The sequence below is a fragment of the Fringilla coelebs genome (assembly GCF_963513975.1).
Source record: "Fringilla coelebs genome assembly, chromosome: 17".
Classification (NCBI taxonomy): Eukaryota; Metazoa; Chordata; class Aves; order Passeriformes; family Fringillidae; genus Fringilla; species Fringilla coelebs.
In genome coordinates, this window is record NC_140043.1 from 14,573,763 (window position 1) to 14,590,751 (window position 16,989).

Genomic DNA, 16,989 nt, shown 5'->3' on the forward strand with positions numbered 1-16,989 from the left:
ACGCCCCTGAGGGTGGGGCTCGGCGGTGCCCCCTCCCTTCATCCATCCATCCATCCATCCCTCCCTCCCTCCCTCCTCCCAGGGAAAAGTGGCTGAGCGCGCCGCGGCCCTTCACACGGGCGGGGAAAGCGGCGGAGGGCGCTCGGGGCCGGCGCAGCCGGACGGCGGCCGCGGGGACGCGCCAGCCGCGCCGCTTCACGCACCTTCCCCTCCCTTCGCTCACCCGCTTCAAAAGTTTTGCCCGGGGAGCGTCGGCGGTGCCGGCCGGGTCTCCGCCGCGGGCGCCGCCGGGGTGAGCGCGCAGCGGCGCTGAGGGCGCTGCGGCGGGCGCGGGGCCATGGCGCGGGCGGCGGGCGCGCGGAGCTAACGGCGGAGCGGCCCCGCAGCCCCGGGCCGGCGGGACGCGGCCTCGGCAGCGCTCGGCATGGCGCGGGCGGCCCGGCTGCTGCTCGGAGCGCTGCTCTGCGGAGGTAAGGGGCGCGGGGAAAGCACCAGTTGATCGCGCACCCGAGCCGGGAGCGCTCTTGTCAGCCGTGTGAACTGAGCTGCCCCTTCCTTCTCTCCCCCTTGCCTTTTCCTTTCAGTCCTGCCGCTGCCTCTCTGCCTGCTGCTTTCTCTCTCGCCGGTTATGCGAATGGTGGGAAACCTTGCGAGCTTGCGTTTGTCTCAGGGGAGAAACGGGAAAAGTTCACTTTCATCCTTAACGATGATGATTTTACAGATGTATGTTAATTACCGCGTTGTGTTAAAGGAGCGTCTCTGTGGTAGGGGGTGTCCCAGCGCCAGCTTGGAGCGGAATTTGGGCAGCGGTGAAAGCTCAAAGGGCATCCCGGTGACAGTGTTTGGGAATAGCGTCCTTTAAATGATGTTGGAATTGTGCGGTGTTGGCTCCGGAGCCTGGATGGAAGAGCTGTCACCTGGGTTGGACAAGATGCTTGTTATCTTGATTAAAGGGACAGCCGAGGAACAGGTTTGGCTTAGCGGAGAGGTCATTTGAATGATCGGCTGGTTTTTCTCATCGCTGAACTTCTGTGATGAGAGAGTTCCTTTGACAAAGGCAGATCTCTTCTGAAGTGGCTCAGGGATGCAGACAGTGCATGCTCCCAAGGGGGGTTTCTGTGCAGAATAGTAGGTGACTGCCGTGTCTCAGCACTTCTTGTTTTCTTGCTCAGACGAATCATGATGGTTGTGGATGCTTTATTAAACCATGCCCTCCTCCCCGTCTGGGTGGGAGGGTGTGGAAACTTCCTAAGCTATCTGCAGTGCCTGCTGTTGTTGCCATTCCTAGGACTAAAAACATAATTTTGCCCTTTATCCTGCTGGTATTAGTGGTGCTCTTTGACTGTTGTAAGAAGATTACTCCTAAAAGACTCTTCATTGTTTAGCTCGGTCCAGCCCTGCCAACCTCTCTCCCAGGGCAGTTGATTGTGGAGGCAGCCGTGAGAGATACGGAAAGATCTCAAGGGTGAAGCAAGAACGGAATCAGGAGCAATTCATAAAAGGACTTTTCCCACCCCAGTCGGCAGGGAAAACAAAGTACTTGGCAGAAAATTGCATGGCCTCTTAATGCCGGTCATTTCAACGTGCATTAAAATTAATGGACAGCCCAGCGACTTGACACGCTCTGAAAGTGCCGATGTGAAGAGCCTAGAGTGCAGGTTTCTGTTCTGATTGCTGTAGCCTGGAGGTGAGAATTAGACCAGCCTCGTGCTCACCTTCAGAGGCCGCCCGGGATTAAGGTTTGTAAAGAGTGCCTGGCGTTGTGTGGGGCTGCTTCGATGGTCACCAGCGCATCCTCTGCAATGGGCGTTTGTGTGCTGAGTTAGGCACCAGTGTATGGGCACTCCTCTAGGAAAGTATTTGTACAACAGAAGTAGGTTATGATTCTTCGTGAAGTGCTGTAGGGAGAGTTTGTAAACAGCCCAGCTCCCAAAGCCCTGCTGGACCCTGGCTCGGTGCTGTCTCAGCCATCCAGGAGCGGTGCCCCAGCCAGGCGCTGCCAGCAGCTGCTGCTGGGGGCTCTGGGGCTCTGCTGTGCCCGAGGAAAAGACAAAATATTGCTTTCCTTCAGGGAAGAAAAGCAGAGGTTCTGAGCGGGGAATTGGCCTGAGCATTGTTGGGCACTGTATGATTTAGAAAAGAGCCACTTAATTAAACTTATTTAATAAGGTGTTTGTATAGTTTCCTGTGGCGCCTTAATGAGCGTTTCATTTGCGCTCCCCTCGTGTATTTGCACTCTCTTTGTTGGCGTGTGAGGATCGTGATTGTTCTTGAGAGCTAAAGTCCAACTAAATGAAAGTCACTTTATAGCTCGCAAGCAAAAACGTTTGTAAATGTGCTGAGAAACTTACTGTTATAGACAAGTTGTCGTTTGCTATTTAAAGAGCCATATTTACTTCTCTGAACTCATTAGCATCTCCTATCAGGCTTGAATTTCTAAGAAAATTCTCACGAAATGTTGCCTTAGGCCTCAGTGTGCCATTATGCTGGGGTTATTATCTGGCCAATAATGTTAATTCATTCAATCTCAAGAAAGAAGCTTGGCATTTAATTTAAGCCATGCCTCTAGTCAGACCAGGATGTATAAAAGTCAGTGTGCAAAAGTGCTCTTGCATTTAGGTGCAAGCACATGTTTTACATACCAATTATTGGATGGCTGCTCCTTAGGTGGAGAGGATGTGTGTGAAATTGTATTTACATAAGTAAATCCCAAGTGTATATATATTCCTTTCAGGAAATGACCTCTTTTCAGCAAAGTGCTAATGCATGTGCTTAAGCCCCTTTATAGCCTATAGGAGGTATTCATGAGCTTGAAGGAAGATTATTTATTTATTTTAATAGCTTTTCTGAGGCAGGGTGAAATGTGAACACACATGAACAGATTTACTTCACTTTGTAATGGATAGAGAAGTGGGGATCTTCATTTTCCTATTAGCAGCGAGCTAGAACAAGGCTCCCAGAAACTGCAAGTACACTGAGCCCTAAAAAAGCATTTAAGGATGCACAGCCAGAGAACTGATTTGTTTGCACAAGCATCTCTAAGTGCAAAAAAGTGTTGAACAGGAGCAGCTGTTCAAGGTGCATGGAGTTAGCAGGATTTCAGGTACAGAAGCAGTGTTTGAGCCCAAATGCAAACACAGCTGTGCATCCATAGGTTGGCACAGCACCTGCCAGGGTTCTGTGCTGCCCTTCTGCCTCCCACAGCCCTGCAGTACGTCCTTGTTTTTGTTACACTGCAGTGGATGCTGATTGAGGCTCTTTATTTTGAATATTGTTTCATTATGATTTTGAATTAATCAAGCAGCAAGGTTTTTTTATATCTTATTTTGGAGGTTCAGTAGCATGGCATACCCTGCAGTTATGGAAAACTCCGTAAATTTCCTTTTTCTCAATTTCATCACGTTAGTGCTAGCCAAGAGCACAGCAGGAACTTGCATTATGTTAAATTATAGCTGCGTGGAGTTTTTATAAGTGGCTAATCTCTCTTCTGGATAGAACCCTTTCAAAATGGAGATAGTGCTATTAATATTCCACTTTACTTTGTTTTCATATTTGGTAGTAGATCAAAGTTTATTAGACACTGTACTTACCTAGTAAAACACCCAGCAGTTGTACTACAAATGGCTGTGCAAAGCTGCTTCTAAGTGCATGACTGTGATATAAAATATCATCCCTGTAATCGCTTTTCTAATGCATAAATGTGTGTCTGGCTCTTGAATTGCAGAACTAAATATCTGTGTAAAATTAAGTACTAAACAGCACAATGTTATGTTTTCTTAAATGGCCGAGTGTTAGTAAGCATTGGCTAATTCTATTCTTCGGGATGAAGGGATGGGGTTTTATTGTGGATTGGGATTTAGTTCTGTGTTTTTTAACTCTAATGACAAAGCAGAAGTTCAGCACTACTGGAAAGCTGGCTTGTAAGGAATAGCCAGAAACTCTGTGAATAATGGCAAATTTGCCGAAAGTGTTGGAATACAAACTTTCCTGGTTAGAGTTTTCAAGGGAATGCCCCTCTGCAGTGAATCTTTCAGTGCTTTTGTTCCCAGGTGTGGTTAAGGCTGTGTCTATCTAAGACAGATAAGTGACAAAAAAGTAAATTAAAGCCTGCAATTTTCAGGCTGTGACCACGCCATTAAAGAGGTGTCAGAGATTTCTGTGCAGAATCCCAGTTTTCTCCAGGGCTTTGGTAAATTTGTTTATTTACTCATAAGCTGCATGCAAGTTTGTGCTGCCACAGCGAGATTTTGGCAGTGGTTCATATCTGGCAGGCTCCACTAGATATGTCCCAGCTATTCCCAGAGAGACAAAAAGCATATTATTATACAAGATGTAAAATGGCAACAAGTTGAGAGAACTGGGGTGTAAAGACAGTAATGGAAAACCCTCCAATGGGGATGTTAAAAAGGTGAACTGAGGATGCTCGGGAAAGCAAATGCATGTTTTGGGTGGCTTCCAGTCCCACCTGCCCATCAGCTTGGAGCAGGCATTTCCCTCCCGTGCAGCAGGGAGAGCTGATGGCACAAAGGAGGTGGGTTTAGTGGAAGGGAGGCCCTTAGCAGGAATTGTACCTGCTCCCTGCTGCCAGGATTACCACTGCCTTGCTGCTTTTGGCAATCATTTTTCTCTGTCTCTTATCAACTGTGATTGCCACTTTGGTGAAAGGCTTGACCCTGCTTTGGCCACCTTGTCCAGAGGGACTTTTTGGTTTGTTTAGTATCTAAACACTCCAGTGATAAAAATACAGGCAATATTTTGGGATGCTGTAAGGTGTTAGCTTAAGGTATTTGGCTGAAATTTGACTTGTCTGTCCTTCATAGTCATTAGCAATAACTTTCTGGCCAGAAAAGTTGTTTTTGTCTAGTTCAAACTCTTGTCCTGACTTGCTCTTAGAGGTCTGAGTCCTTTATATTTTATTCAGCCTTCCTTACAGACTCAGTACCCTGGCAAAACAGTTTCACAGTGTTCAGCTCTTCAAGCAGTTGTACTGTTTTGTGTTCTGTGGACTGGCTCAGGCTCTAGTGACAGATGTGACCCCTTTGAAACAGGGACGGACAAATGGTGCATTCAAAGTTCATAGCTTCTGCAGTCTCCTCACTCGGAGGTATCTGCTGAGAGCCTGCGGATGCATCTCGCTCTGGAAATAATCTCAGCCTAGCAGTGCCTGTGTTTTAGTTAGCAAATGGAAATACTCTCTCTTTATCTATTTGTTCACGTTTTTTTGGGTCAATACACAGCCTCGGGTCAGCGTTTTTCTTTTCAGCTGTATCTAGTGTAATGACCCAGTGAGTGTACTCTTCTATTTTCCTTGCTAGTCTGAAGCATATTAATCTGCAGAGCATGGATTCCATAAACAAAGTGCCATCCCCATCACTAAAATTACTGGCAGCTTTGCAGCCCTGGCCAATTAAGTGAACTTTTCGTTAGGGGAGTACATTGGGACTAAGTGGTTCTTTCCCATTACACTTAAGAAATGTGCTAATGTCTTCCTGTTGCAGCACTGACATCTTGGGTCAGTACCTTTGTGCTTGCAGGCAGCCTTTGCTGGCACTTTTTTTGCTTGAATAACAGAGATCATGCGAGTTGTAGTGCCACTGTCATTAGCAAAGCCTGCTCCTACAACTGCAGTTTCAGCAGCTTGACAGATGTGAGCAGCCAGACAAGCCCCCTTAAGTGGACACTTCTGTTGTAAACTGCTGCAAGAATTAAACCTGATTTTGCCATCCACTGGTGCTACAAGTGTCATGGGTGAGATCAAACGGCATTTTTTGTTAATTATTTCTTCTCACATCCTGTTTTTAGTATTATCCAGTTGTAAAGTTTCTCTAATATTGTAGAAGTGCAGTGCGAAATTTAAAATATTTTTATCGTAATTGCATTAATAGCTATTGCCAAAAATTGTGTTTGGTGCTTATAGTTGTATATTTCTCTATAAGACACCACCCTGCTGTAAGTGACTTGCCCTTTCCAATACCATGAAGCCAACAGTAAGCCCAAATTCCAGTGGTTAGGAATTTTGACATTTGTGAGAAATCTTTGAAGGTAACTAAGAAGGTAAAGTTTGAGAAAGTTGCTTATTTATAATAAAAAACCCACCAAAATCAAGCTTTGAAATAAGTTTATGCTTTTGGATGGAAAAAAAAAAGACTTAATTGTTTCCTGAATATATTTTAAAATCAGATTTTTGTGCCCAGAGAGGAAATCTGAGGTAAATAAAAGGGAAGCTGATGTCCCCTGATGCTGATGCAACAGAGAGCTTGGACCACTGGATTCTGCTCGTTAACTGCAGCAAGCAGTGCCAGGGTGTAGGTGTTGAAATATCCCCACCAATATGTTTAAAGTTTTATTACTTAGGTAACTCCTCCATTTTGCTGCTTGGTACCATTTTTCGACTGGGCAACTCTTCATTTGAAAATATGTTTGAAACTTAGACAATTTACCAGACAATTTGCTTTTAAAATTGGGCTTGCATCCCAAATTTACTTAGATGATTCTCTGTTTTTGGTGAACACCAAAAGTGACCGTTTTGACTTCAAGTAGATGTATTCAGACACACACTGACAGATATTCTATTAATGTTATTCTGTAATATTGCATTGCTGTTACGAAAACAAGCTGTGATGAAAAGATTTGTCATTCCAAACAACTTCTGAAAAGCATTGTAACTTCATGTAACCATTTAATTTTTCCTTCTAATTAAGAGTGAAAGTTAACTTTTGAAATGTTCATTTCTGTCTTTGTGAAATTCCATTTTCTAACCAGTTCTATTGCCTGGGGGTGCTGTTCCTTACCAGCCTGAGCCAATGGAAATTGATGCTGCCAGGTTTCTGCCCTCTCCCAAACTGAGCTACCCTCTTTTTTTGTGTTCCAGCCCTGGCGTGCCTCTAATTCCCCTGGAAACTGCTTCAGGGGAGATAAAGCACATAAAATACACTTTTTTTTCTTTTTAATAAAAGGGTGAGTTTGTATCACCTTGGGATCAACTTATTGCTTGAATAAGCAAGAAGGGGGGAGGGAGAGCAGAGCTGAGCTGGGTCCTGCAGCCCAGCAGTTGCAGTGGTATGGCTTTAATTTGTCCCTGGGACACTCCAGGAAGAAAGGGATTGTTCTGGGAGTTGCTTACATCATATATCCACTGCAGGATATTAAACACTGAGAGGTTAGAGAACATGAGAGGCACTCTGTCAGCGATGCAGCTTTGATTTCTCTGTCGGGTGGAGCTTTTTCTCATTTTGCTGGTTCTGTATCGTGTTGGACAAATAAAAGTGAGGCTTACTTTAATACCCTGCCATGTCCTCATGCAGGTAGAATGTGCTTTTTGATGCTTAAGATAAAGCTATTTTCCTGAGCTAAAATCAAGCACGCACCATCACCACCCCCACAACAAACAAGAAAACCCCCAAACCCTGAGTTTCTTGCACTATTATTTCAAACAGGATTAATAGCACTACTTCTATTAGAGTTGTCATTAGGAGGGTTTGGTTTTAGTTTCTTGTAAATTCCCCAACCATTAACTGTTTCAGCTAAAGTATTCGTGCCAAGCATCTGCCTCAGATTGAATCAGTTTTTTTCTTTTCCAGAACTTCAGCCAAGAATTCAGTGGTTTACAAGAACAGAGCTCATGGAGGGGGATGGGGGTTCAGGGGGGAGAAACTCTGGATTTTCCTTTGTTTAAAAATAGTTGCTGACCTCTTGTTTGGGAAGCACTGATACCGTGATGAAACTTGCCAGGAGGACACTCGGGAGATTGCTGAGAAAACAGTCCATGGATGATTTGATGGGATGTCAAGTTAGCAACGTTGGAAAGGATAATTTTGCTTATGACAGGGAAAGAGTCGATGTGTCCTTAGAGCTACACCCTGTGGAAATTGCTGTGCCCTGGCCATGTGCCTGCCAGGGTGAGCTCTGCCCTCCTGGCAGTTCCAGGCGTTCTCTGCAGCAGTCTGACCCGAGCTGTGGGCAGGGCAGTGCCCACCCTTGGGTTTTCCATGCCCTGTCCCCCCAGGATGCTCTCCTGGAGCAGTGCTGGAGGAGAAGCAGAGCTGGGCAGGTGGGCCCAGACCTTCTGTGGTGTCTCCTGCTCCAGAGCCCCTTGTAGCCAGGTGCAACCTGCCTTGGTGGACGTGGAGTCAGGCCCTGCTGCTTTGTGACTAATTACCGGTTTTAATTCCTGCTGTCTGCAGCTGGATTCCCCCATCAGTCGTTGTGCAATGCCATCAGACTCGTGTGGGGACCAAAGCCTGACCATGGCCTGTGTTTGCTGGGCTGCTAAGGCGTGTTTGATTCCTGCACTCATTTCCAGCCCTCGCTGGCTCGGTGCTGTGGGTGTGCTGCTGGAGACAGCAATTACGCCTTATCCATCTTTTTTCTTTCAAATCATTTTTTCACGACTTGAAGTGGTGTTTTTTTTTACTTTCTAATTTCATATCTCTCTGGAAACAGCCAGAATGTTTGATTTTTGCGCTGTGGAATCAAATGACCTCTCACTCTGCTGGCATGAAATAAAGAGTAGCAAATAGAATAAATAACTACTGTGGGGAAGTTGATATTGTATTGACTTCTGAATACCTGTTAATTTTCACTGATCAGAACACGGGGGAAGAGGGAGATTGAATTTGGCTGCCCCTTAGTGAGGGGTGGATACCTTCCTATGAATAATATCATCCTAAAAATTCCTGAGGGTTTCAGTTTTGCTACAGATTTATGTAAAATCTTGTAGAGCATCAATTTGTATTACAGTTTTGTCATCCTTCGTAGTATACTTTGTTGTTACTCCTTGCATTCCCACATTTTTAGTGATGAGTTTAATCTGGGCTCTCTCCATCTCTGCCCTTTTGGTTGGATGTGCAGTTTGATGTTTCATGGCTCCAGGTGTGCAGCATTGAGCTGCTTAGATGGAGAAGATGCTTCTCTTTGTGCACAGCTGTAATTTGGGGTTTGGACTCGACTCGTACAGCAGGTGGGTGGTACAACTAGAAAGGACCCCTCGTTTTCTGGGCAGTGTCTGTGCTGTGAGATGCTTCTTGTGTGACTTTGGGTGTGACAGGCTTTGGCACCAGTAGCCAAGGAGAGCTGCTCCTGCCTCACCTGAGTGTGAAGCCTCTGCCTCCTGGAAAAGCCGATGTGACACTCTGTGAGCTTGGGATCCTTCTTGACTGGCTCTCTCAGCAGGTCTATCCTGCTGTGTCTTCAAATCTTTGTCTTTTAGATGGACTTATTTTTACTGTTAAAAATAAGAAGTTGAGTTTTATTTGACAGAGTGACTAATTGCTGTATTTTCTATCTTTAATAGATGCTCAGAAAGACAGTGTTTTATGACAGATGTTACTGAGCTCTTACTGTATCAAATGCCTTTGTGCTTCTCTTTTTCATAATTACACCCTTGATAATTCTGGAAAGAAATCTACTAAAGGAATTCAGGAATAGGGAACTCCCTTCCCTGTATATGTGTTGAACATGTTCCCTTGTCATTCCATCGCAGTAGGAGAGGGAAGAGCATGGAATTCTAAGTGGTGTTCCCTATTTTCTGTAATTCTCTCCCCAGCTGTATGTGCAGATGTGCATGCTGAGGTCACCTGTCAGATTTCATTTGTTCATGTGGAAAATGGAAATGACTGCAGCCCTTGATTACCTTTTTGTTATCATGATGGGGATAGGAAAATATTTTTTACTTAGGGTAAATTGCAAGTTCTTTTTCCAACAGTACCTGCAGCTGACTGGGGAGTAGTGTGAATTATTGCTGTTACATTTTTACTGAGGAATAACCCCAGTCTGATAAAAGATCAGGGTCACATGATAGTGCTCAACAATTCACTGTGGGGGCCCATTAGTTACATTTTCATATTGATTCCATAAGCTGATGTGTTGTGCTTTGGAATGTCAGCAAGCTGGTAAAAGGAATTTTTCCAATTGTGCGTGACATAATGGAATTAGAATATTCTCCTTTTTCCTTTGGAGTGTCACCAGGAGTCTGGAGATAAAAGGGTGGTGCTGACTGGTCTTGAAAGACAGATGTGGAAACACCTATGGTGCAAGGTCCATCTGGAAGGTCTTTATTGCATTGTAGCCTTATTCAAAGGAGCAGAGATTCGTGGGTTGCCTTGGCTATTTCACGGATTAAAGTTGGATATCGCTCTAGTTCAGGCTCAAAGCTTCACAAGTCCTCAAAGCTTCAGGCTTCCATTGAACTTTAGTCTTGGTTTTGAAAATTCATTTAGAATTAAATTAGCTGTAGCGATGAAACTGTGGCGCTTTAATAGGAATCATCAGATGACATTTAAACATGATCCTGTAGTGCAGTCATGTCAGAGCTGGTTTGAGGTAAAAAAATCATGCCTTCAGGCAGTATTGTTCAGGAAAGTCACAAAATGCAAATGGTTCCTTTGAACAGCACTAACATCGATTTGTTTTTGTTTTGAGAAGAGGCAAAGGATCCACCTTCGTCAGTTGCTGAGATGTGTGAATTGGAATTGAATCCACAGTTCTGAATGCCTCTAACATTTGGATCCTGATCTAGACCCTGAATTGCCTCTCTCAGCTTTATAGAGCAAATCAATTCAACGGTGCTTCCAAGCCTGTTTAGACTTCAGCAACGTTCTGACCTTTTTTTGGGCTTTGTGCCTCTTGCACTTCTTCCCTTCTTTTTTCCTTCAGTAAGGGTGTGTCAGATTCCTGCCATGGCTCTCCAGGGCTTGCTAGTTTCTCTTGACTTTTGCTAGTTCATTATTTTATGACTGTGGACTTTTCTAAAATTAAAGATGAGATTTTAGTGTTAGAACCTGTACATGAAGACCTGCCAAGACTGGCACAAGCTGTTGGCTGGCAGAGTTTATTTATCTAACAAGTCATGGTTGCTTGCTAAATGCCTTCAGCCCACCTTGTTTTCCGTGCAATTTCCCTTCCAGTGAACAGAACTGGATTTGATGTGTCAGACATTCATAGTGTTATTCACAGACAGTTAATAGCTTACAATGATTTTTTTTTCCCCCAGCATTTGTGTATTCCTTTGTTGGAAGAGGGGAAAGTTCAGGATGTCAGGTATAATTTGGCACTGCTAGACTGTGTCAGAGTTGAAGTGATTTTGGAAATTCCTCTCTTTTGGTGATAATTATTCTCTGTATAAACGATAGGTACAGTTCAAATAGAACTATTTCAGTATCCTTCATGAGAGGATGCTTGAAACAATCAGAGTCCATTTGTTCAGCTTATTAAAGAGCATTTAATGCAAATTATTTGGCTGTTACAAGTAGGGGCATTTTAAATGTATTTATCCCTGATTACTTTTGCGGTTTTCACTTCTAAAGAAATAAAATGTAACCAGAATTTTCCTTGCTCTGCCCTGTGTCGTGCGGTAGCCTGGCACAGTTTCTGGATGCAGAGGGAAGCTCAGTTTTGGTGGGAATTTGCTCTGGAGTTTTATCAGCACAGCAGTTGCCCATTTCATCTATGACTTTATCAAATAATAGTTCTGTGCTGGTTTCTGGCTTCCCCTGATGCCGAGAACTCCTGAATGTCAGTGCTCTCTCCAGCTGGCACAGCAGGGTGATGCTCAGGGAGGGTGGGAAGGCAGCTCACTATTTCCATTGCTGGCCTGGACAGTTTGGGTGGCTTGGTTCTTACTGGGAATTGGGGCTTAAAACTCGGTTTTGGTTCAAGGTAATGGCCCAAGTGATTGTTGCTGGTGCTCAGGGGAATGGCCTTTGCTCAGGAGGGCGATTTGTGTGTGTTCCCAAATGCTGATATCTGCTTTAGAGGGAGGGGATTTGCTCTTGGGGCTGCACCTGGAAGTGTTTTCTGTGTCCTGGACTGGTGGGAACAATTTTACTGTGCAAAGGGGCTGATAATGACAGAGCTAAAATCACAGGTGAACCTCATTAAAGCAGTTATTTCTCAGTGAGCATGAGGGCCTGGAGCTCCTGGGGAGTGGGCAGCCCTTTTTGGGAATCCATCCCACAGGCTTGGAGATAAAGTTAAGATGCTGAACTACTCTCTGCTCCAGTGATCACAGAGGAGGAAGGAATGCTTGCAGAGGATAATTCACATTGGTGGGATGTTTTGACTCCCAAAGGACCTTCCTTCTTTCATCTACAGTGTAAGTTCATATTTCTGGGCATCAAATGGGGGTGAAAATCTCCCTTTTCTGTTACCTGTGCTCCGTTTTGTGCATTTGGTTAGCCAAATATTACTCTAATGAGTTATCCAACCTTAGAAAACAAGCTGGGAGTTGTCAGCCTCTGCTTTTGTTAAATTTGTTTGTTATTGAAGAAATACACTTGGATTTACATTGAAATTTACTATACTAGAATGGCACAGAAGTAAATAGCACTTTACATAAGTACAGAATATACAGGCCCCCACCTCAACCCCCCTTTTATAATTTTTAATTTGCCTCACCGCATTTCAGGTTTTAAACTCCCTTAACTGAAAATGAAATCAAACAGTGTGAGCTTTTGGGAAACTGTTTTGAGGAAGAGAAAATGCAAACCACATGGTACCTTCCCGATGTGAAGATTTAGTGGTGAAATCTATTTTCATTGGGAAAACAAACTCCACTGGGTTTGCTAAGTGACATTTCAAAGCAGTTTGAGATGAAAGGACTGTGGTCTAATTCATTGCATATGTGATATTTCCTAGTGGATAGGTGTTATGTTGAGAAAGAAGCCAGGGAAGTGCAGTAAAGCTGAGGGGATTTTGGTCTGAGTTGATAGTTTAAAAATGAGTCCAATGCCATTTTTCTATCTAAAAGTGGCAGGTACCCATGATCAGAAAGTGACAGAGTAACTGTGCAACACTTTGCACTGTAATACTTTTAAAATGGGACTGTCTAAAGCTCTAGCAGTTTTAGCTGAGGTTTTTCATGCTGTGTGTTTTCTGACTGATTCAGAAGAGTCTCTGTGAAGTGGTTCAGTTGTTTCTGAGAACAAAGGCAGCTGGAGAATCCTGAGTTCTTGCCAGCTAGAAACATTTCCAGGAGCAGCACTAGTTGGGTTAACTCCTGTGATTTTCACTTTTGGAGGCAAAGATAGATGGTGTTTTCCTTAATCTCTCTTTCTGAAGTGATGATGATGTATGAATGCTAGCATTCATTTTTACTAAGTAAGATTCATGACTGCAGATAACTCCTGCAAACATGTTCCTGCATTACAAAAAGGCACATAAAAAGGGGGATGAAAATATTTTGAAGCTTTTGGTCTAATTCCACGAAAAATCTGTTCAAAGTCGCCAGGCTTCTCGAGTCAGAGAATTGGGTTGTCTGCTCTAAATGCAGAATTGGGGTGGTGCAGCAGCATTATTCTGGAATCTTGTCCTTGGGGAGCAGCGTGCCTGTGGGATGGCAGAGCTGCAGGTGGGTTTTGCTGGGTTTGTTCCTCTCTGTGAGCCGTGGTGGCCCCAGTGTGCAGGGGGAGAGCAGCAGAGCTCTCCGTGCCTGCTCCTCTGTGCTGCCTCCTTCTCCAGGCAGGAGGAAGCGCTCAGGACACACCAAGGGTTAAGGAACAGGTGCTTATCCACAGGCCTGCTGTCTCATTTTGCACACAGGATGGATAGCTTCCTGGGAAAAAATCCCAGTTTTTGGGCTGAAGGAGGGTATTGTCTGCAGGCCTGGGCCCCGTTTGCTCCAGGACTGGAGGTGTGGGGCTGGTGGGGTGTGCTGGGCTCTGGGAGCAGCCCTGGCACTCTGGGAATAATCAGTGATGGAGCTGTGGGGTGTGCTGGGCTCTGGGAGCAGCCCTGGCACTCTGGGAGCAGCCCTGGCACTCTGGGAATAATCCCTGCTGGGGCTGTGGGGTGTGCTGGGCTCTGGGAGCAGCCCTGGCACTCTGGGAATAATCCATGCTGGGGCTGGTGGGGCTGTGCTGGGCTCTGGGAGCAGCTCTGGCACTCTGGGAATGATCTGTGCTGGGGCTGGTGGGGTGTGCTGGGCTCTGGGAGCAGCCCTGGCACTCTGGGAATGATCCCTGCTGGGGCTGTCCCTGCTCTGCACACTCACTCTGGGGGCAGCATCCCAGAACATGTCCCTGCCAGCCCTTCAAAGACCACAGCCCTGTTCTTAGGAGCCAAATGCAAGCCACAGAAGGAAGATAGGCAGGGCATAGCTGGTCCTAGGCATCTTAGATTTCCTCTCTGCAATTCCACTGGTGTTCAGGGCTCCGTTTTCTGAACCCTTCCTTTGTCTTCCCTTGCTGTAGCCAGACGTGCTGGGTAAGTCTGCAGGTTAACTTGTGTCTCATGGAAGGAGCAGAGACTGTAGAAGGACAAAGAAGTTTGGTAACACTCTGGGGAATTATTTTTGGTTTGTGTTCCTGCTGCACAGGGCTATGCTGGGGGGAAAAAGGCGCATTTCTGTTCTGCTTTGATTTTTTTTTTTTTATAGCTGTCCCTAATGTAAGCAGGAGATTTGATCAAAACTTAGACTAATACTGAATCCTTCAGAAAATCAGGCCACAGGTTTTCTAATTAGGCATCTGTATTAGCAGATGCTTCTGAGAGTGTAGCTGCTAATTTTGCTGTGCTCAGTTCAACCTTTTAAAATCCTGGAAAATTCTGTTCAAGCAAAGGGCTGTGTAAGTAAATGTATTAATATTTCTGAAGTGTGCTGTATAGTACCATGATAAGCTGCCTAAAAAGTTTATCAGAATGTTCATAATTCAGTGCAACACTTGAATATTGTGTCTTGAATGACTGCATGGGGTTATACATAATGATAAAGAAATGGTGAGCAGCTGTCTGTTCTGTCAGCCTTGCTCACGAGTACTCTGGAAGAAATAAATTGTCATTAAAGGCTGGATCTTAATGCATATGTATGTGGGGATGAATTAAGTTTAAGTCTGGATTTCCTTATTACTTTTTTAGTGCTTTCCTTGGCAAACTTAACATTCTTTTTTTTGTGAAGGAACCTTCTGGCTCATTGTAGGCTATTCCTGCTGCTTTTAATATCCTTTGAGATTGATTCATGAAGTGCCAACATCTTGAGCTGTGGAAAAAGGGTAAGAATCCTAAAGAAAGACCCTGGATACACGAGAATAAATTTGAACTCAGACTCTTTCTGTGCCACTTTGATCTGAAAGAGACATCTTGTGATTCAAAGGAGCTTTGCTGTTAACTAAGACCATGAATTTAGTCAGTTCCATTTTGATTAAAAACTGATAGCATTAGCAAAATATATAAAAACAACATCTGGTTCAAGTTTAGTGGAGTGATACTTTAGAAAACGAAAAGAGCTATGTCTGGTAGTTGAGTGTGTCTGTATGTGATAACTGCTTGGAGGGAAAAAATCTCTGTGGCTGGGTGAGCTCGAGAGCATTTTTATACTGGTGATGCTCAGTGAGTGTCGTGTTGGTTTGCAGAGGAGGGGTTGGTGTGTGTCCCTTTCCCTGGCTGAGAGCTCAGCACAGACAGGGAAGTCGTGAGGAAGCTAAAGAACATGAAGTGGAGGATGGAATCCATCAGGGGAAGGGTGTTGGGATCCCTGGCAGACCTGGAGGAGGTGGTGGTGCCAGCAGCTGGGGGCTGTTCATGCTTTGAAAATTTACCAACAAGGCAGGGCATGGGAAGGAGAACCTGTGGCTTGTTGACTTCTTTAGGTCTCTGAGCAGAGGGCAGGAATAAAGCAATCTCAGAGCAAGATTTTCCTATGAATTAATCAAGTGGCCACCTCTGGCTTGCTTTGCTGTGTGTGCTCTGAGCAGTGTCGGGAGGAGCTGCCATTCCCTTTCTGCACACTGCATGCAGAAGAAATATTTTTCCCCCCACCAGATTTCAGATGTTGTAGAATCCCCTAAAAGCTCTTGGCAGCTGTCAGGGAATGAGGATCCAACACCTTGCAGAAAAGGCTGAGCACGCTGAAGGTCAGGAATGGTACTGACCTGTATGGCTGAGAAAAATAGTACAAGGACCTCCCCCAGTTTTTAATCTGATGCTTTTTTTGGGTTTGAGTTTAAATTTTTTCTAGGCTTCAACCACAAAATTCAGACTCCAAGATCTTTATAAATATCCCTGCTAATTGAGCTATTGACAGTGAAGCTGAGAAAATCCACTTAGGATTTTTTTGAGTGTCGTGGTTAATGCTTTGAGAATGATGTTGTCCATTGTATGAAGTTCCCTACAGTCAGCTTACAGAATGAAACTTTATTTGAATGTCAAGTGGTAATTTCCTTCAGCAAGTAGCAGAAATAGGCTTAAGACACTCCATTAATTAATTTATTTTAAAGAAAGGGAAATACTAAGGGTTTAGAGAGAAAGAAAAAAAGAAGTGTTCTCTTTTAAAGTCTCTGAAGTCTGTTCAATGGCTCTAGAGTTCCTTGATGCCTCCTAGAGTGCCTGTCAGTGCCTTACCTGATGATATTTTCATCTGTTTACTGACACATCACCACTGAACTATAGTGCAGGAGATTCTTTAGCTGATAAATCAAGCTTTTATCCTCCTATCCTTCTTGCAAGAGGGTTTACTTGAAAGAAAAGTAAATATTTTGTAGGTTCTTTTTACAGTGTGAACAGAGCTGTTATTTGTAGTTCTGAGGGCTTTCTTCTGGGACCTGTTTTGGTTTCCTCAGGAAATGTACCTTATTCTCTTTTTCCTCCCTTAAATGTCATATATTAAAAAATCTAAGGAAATGGTGGTGTTCAAATAATTGTAACTGAGAACAGCAATCTTTGGTTTAGACAGCCCAGCAGAGCAGTCTGTGTTTCAGAAACCTTCCTTTAATAAGCAGAAGTGGCCTGGAGGGTTTCTGTGAAGTTGAAGTGGTGTGATAGCTCAGAGATGGGATAAAGCCCAGACTGAAATGCAGGTTTTTGATGCAGAGCCCAGCAGCTCTGCTGCATGCAGCCCTGTGTGCAGTGCAGAGAACAGCCCAGCCCAGATTGCTGCTGCAGCAGGGACCTGGCTGAGCTGCTGTGCTCCCCCCCAGCCTGGCACACCTGGCTCCCACCTGGCCCTGAAGGCAGACCCACCTATTCCCTGCCATGGTAGCAGCTGCAGCTTTGGCTTCT

The 16,989-nt window shown here is 44.7% G+C and overlaps 1 protein-coding gene across 2 annotated transcripts in view; it reads left to right on the forward strand.

Moving 5' to 3' along the window:
* Positions 1 to 424: 424 nt before the first annotated feature.
* Positions 425 to 16,989, forward strand: part of TMEM132C (transmembrane protein 132C) — a gene marked incomplete at both ends in the record, with an annotated part of 163,762 nt that continues 147,197 nt past the window's right edge. The window contains one exon of one of the 2 annotated variants that reach the window (XM_084217236.1): positions 425 to 470. In XM_084217236.1, the coding sequence (XP_084073362.1) occupies positions 425 to 470 (46 nt within the window). Of the gene's footprint in view, positions 471 to 14,950; positions 14,985 to 16,989 lie in introns of those variants that run through there. The other variant, XM_084217237.1, reaches the window with a different exon arrangement.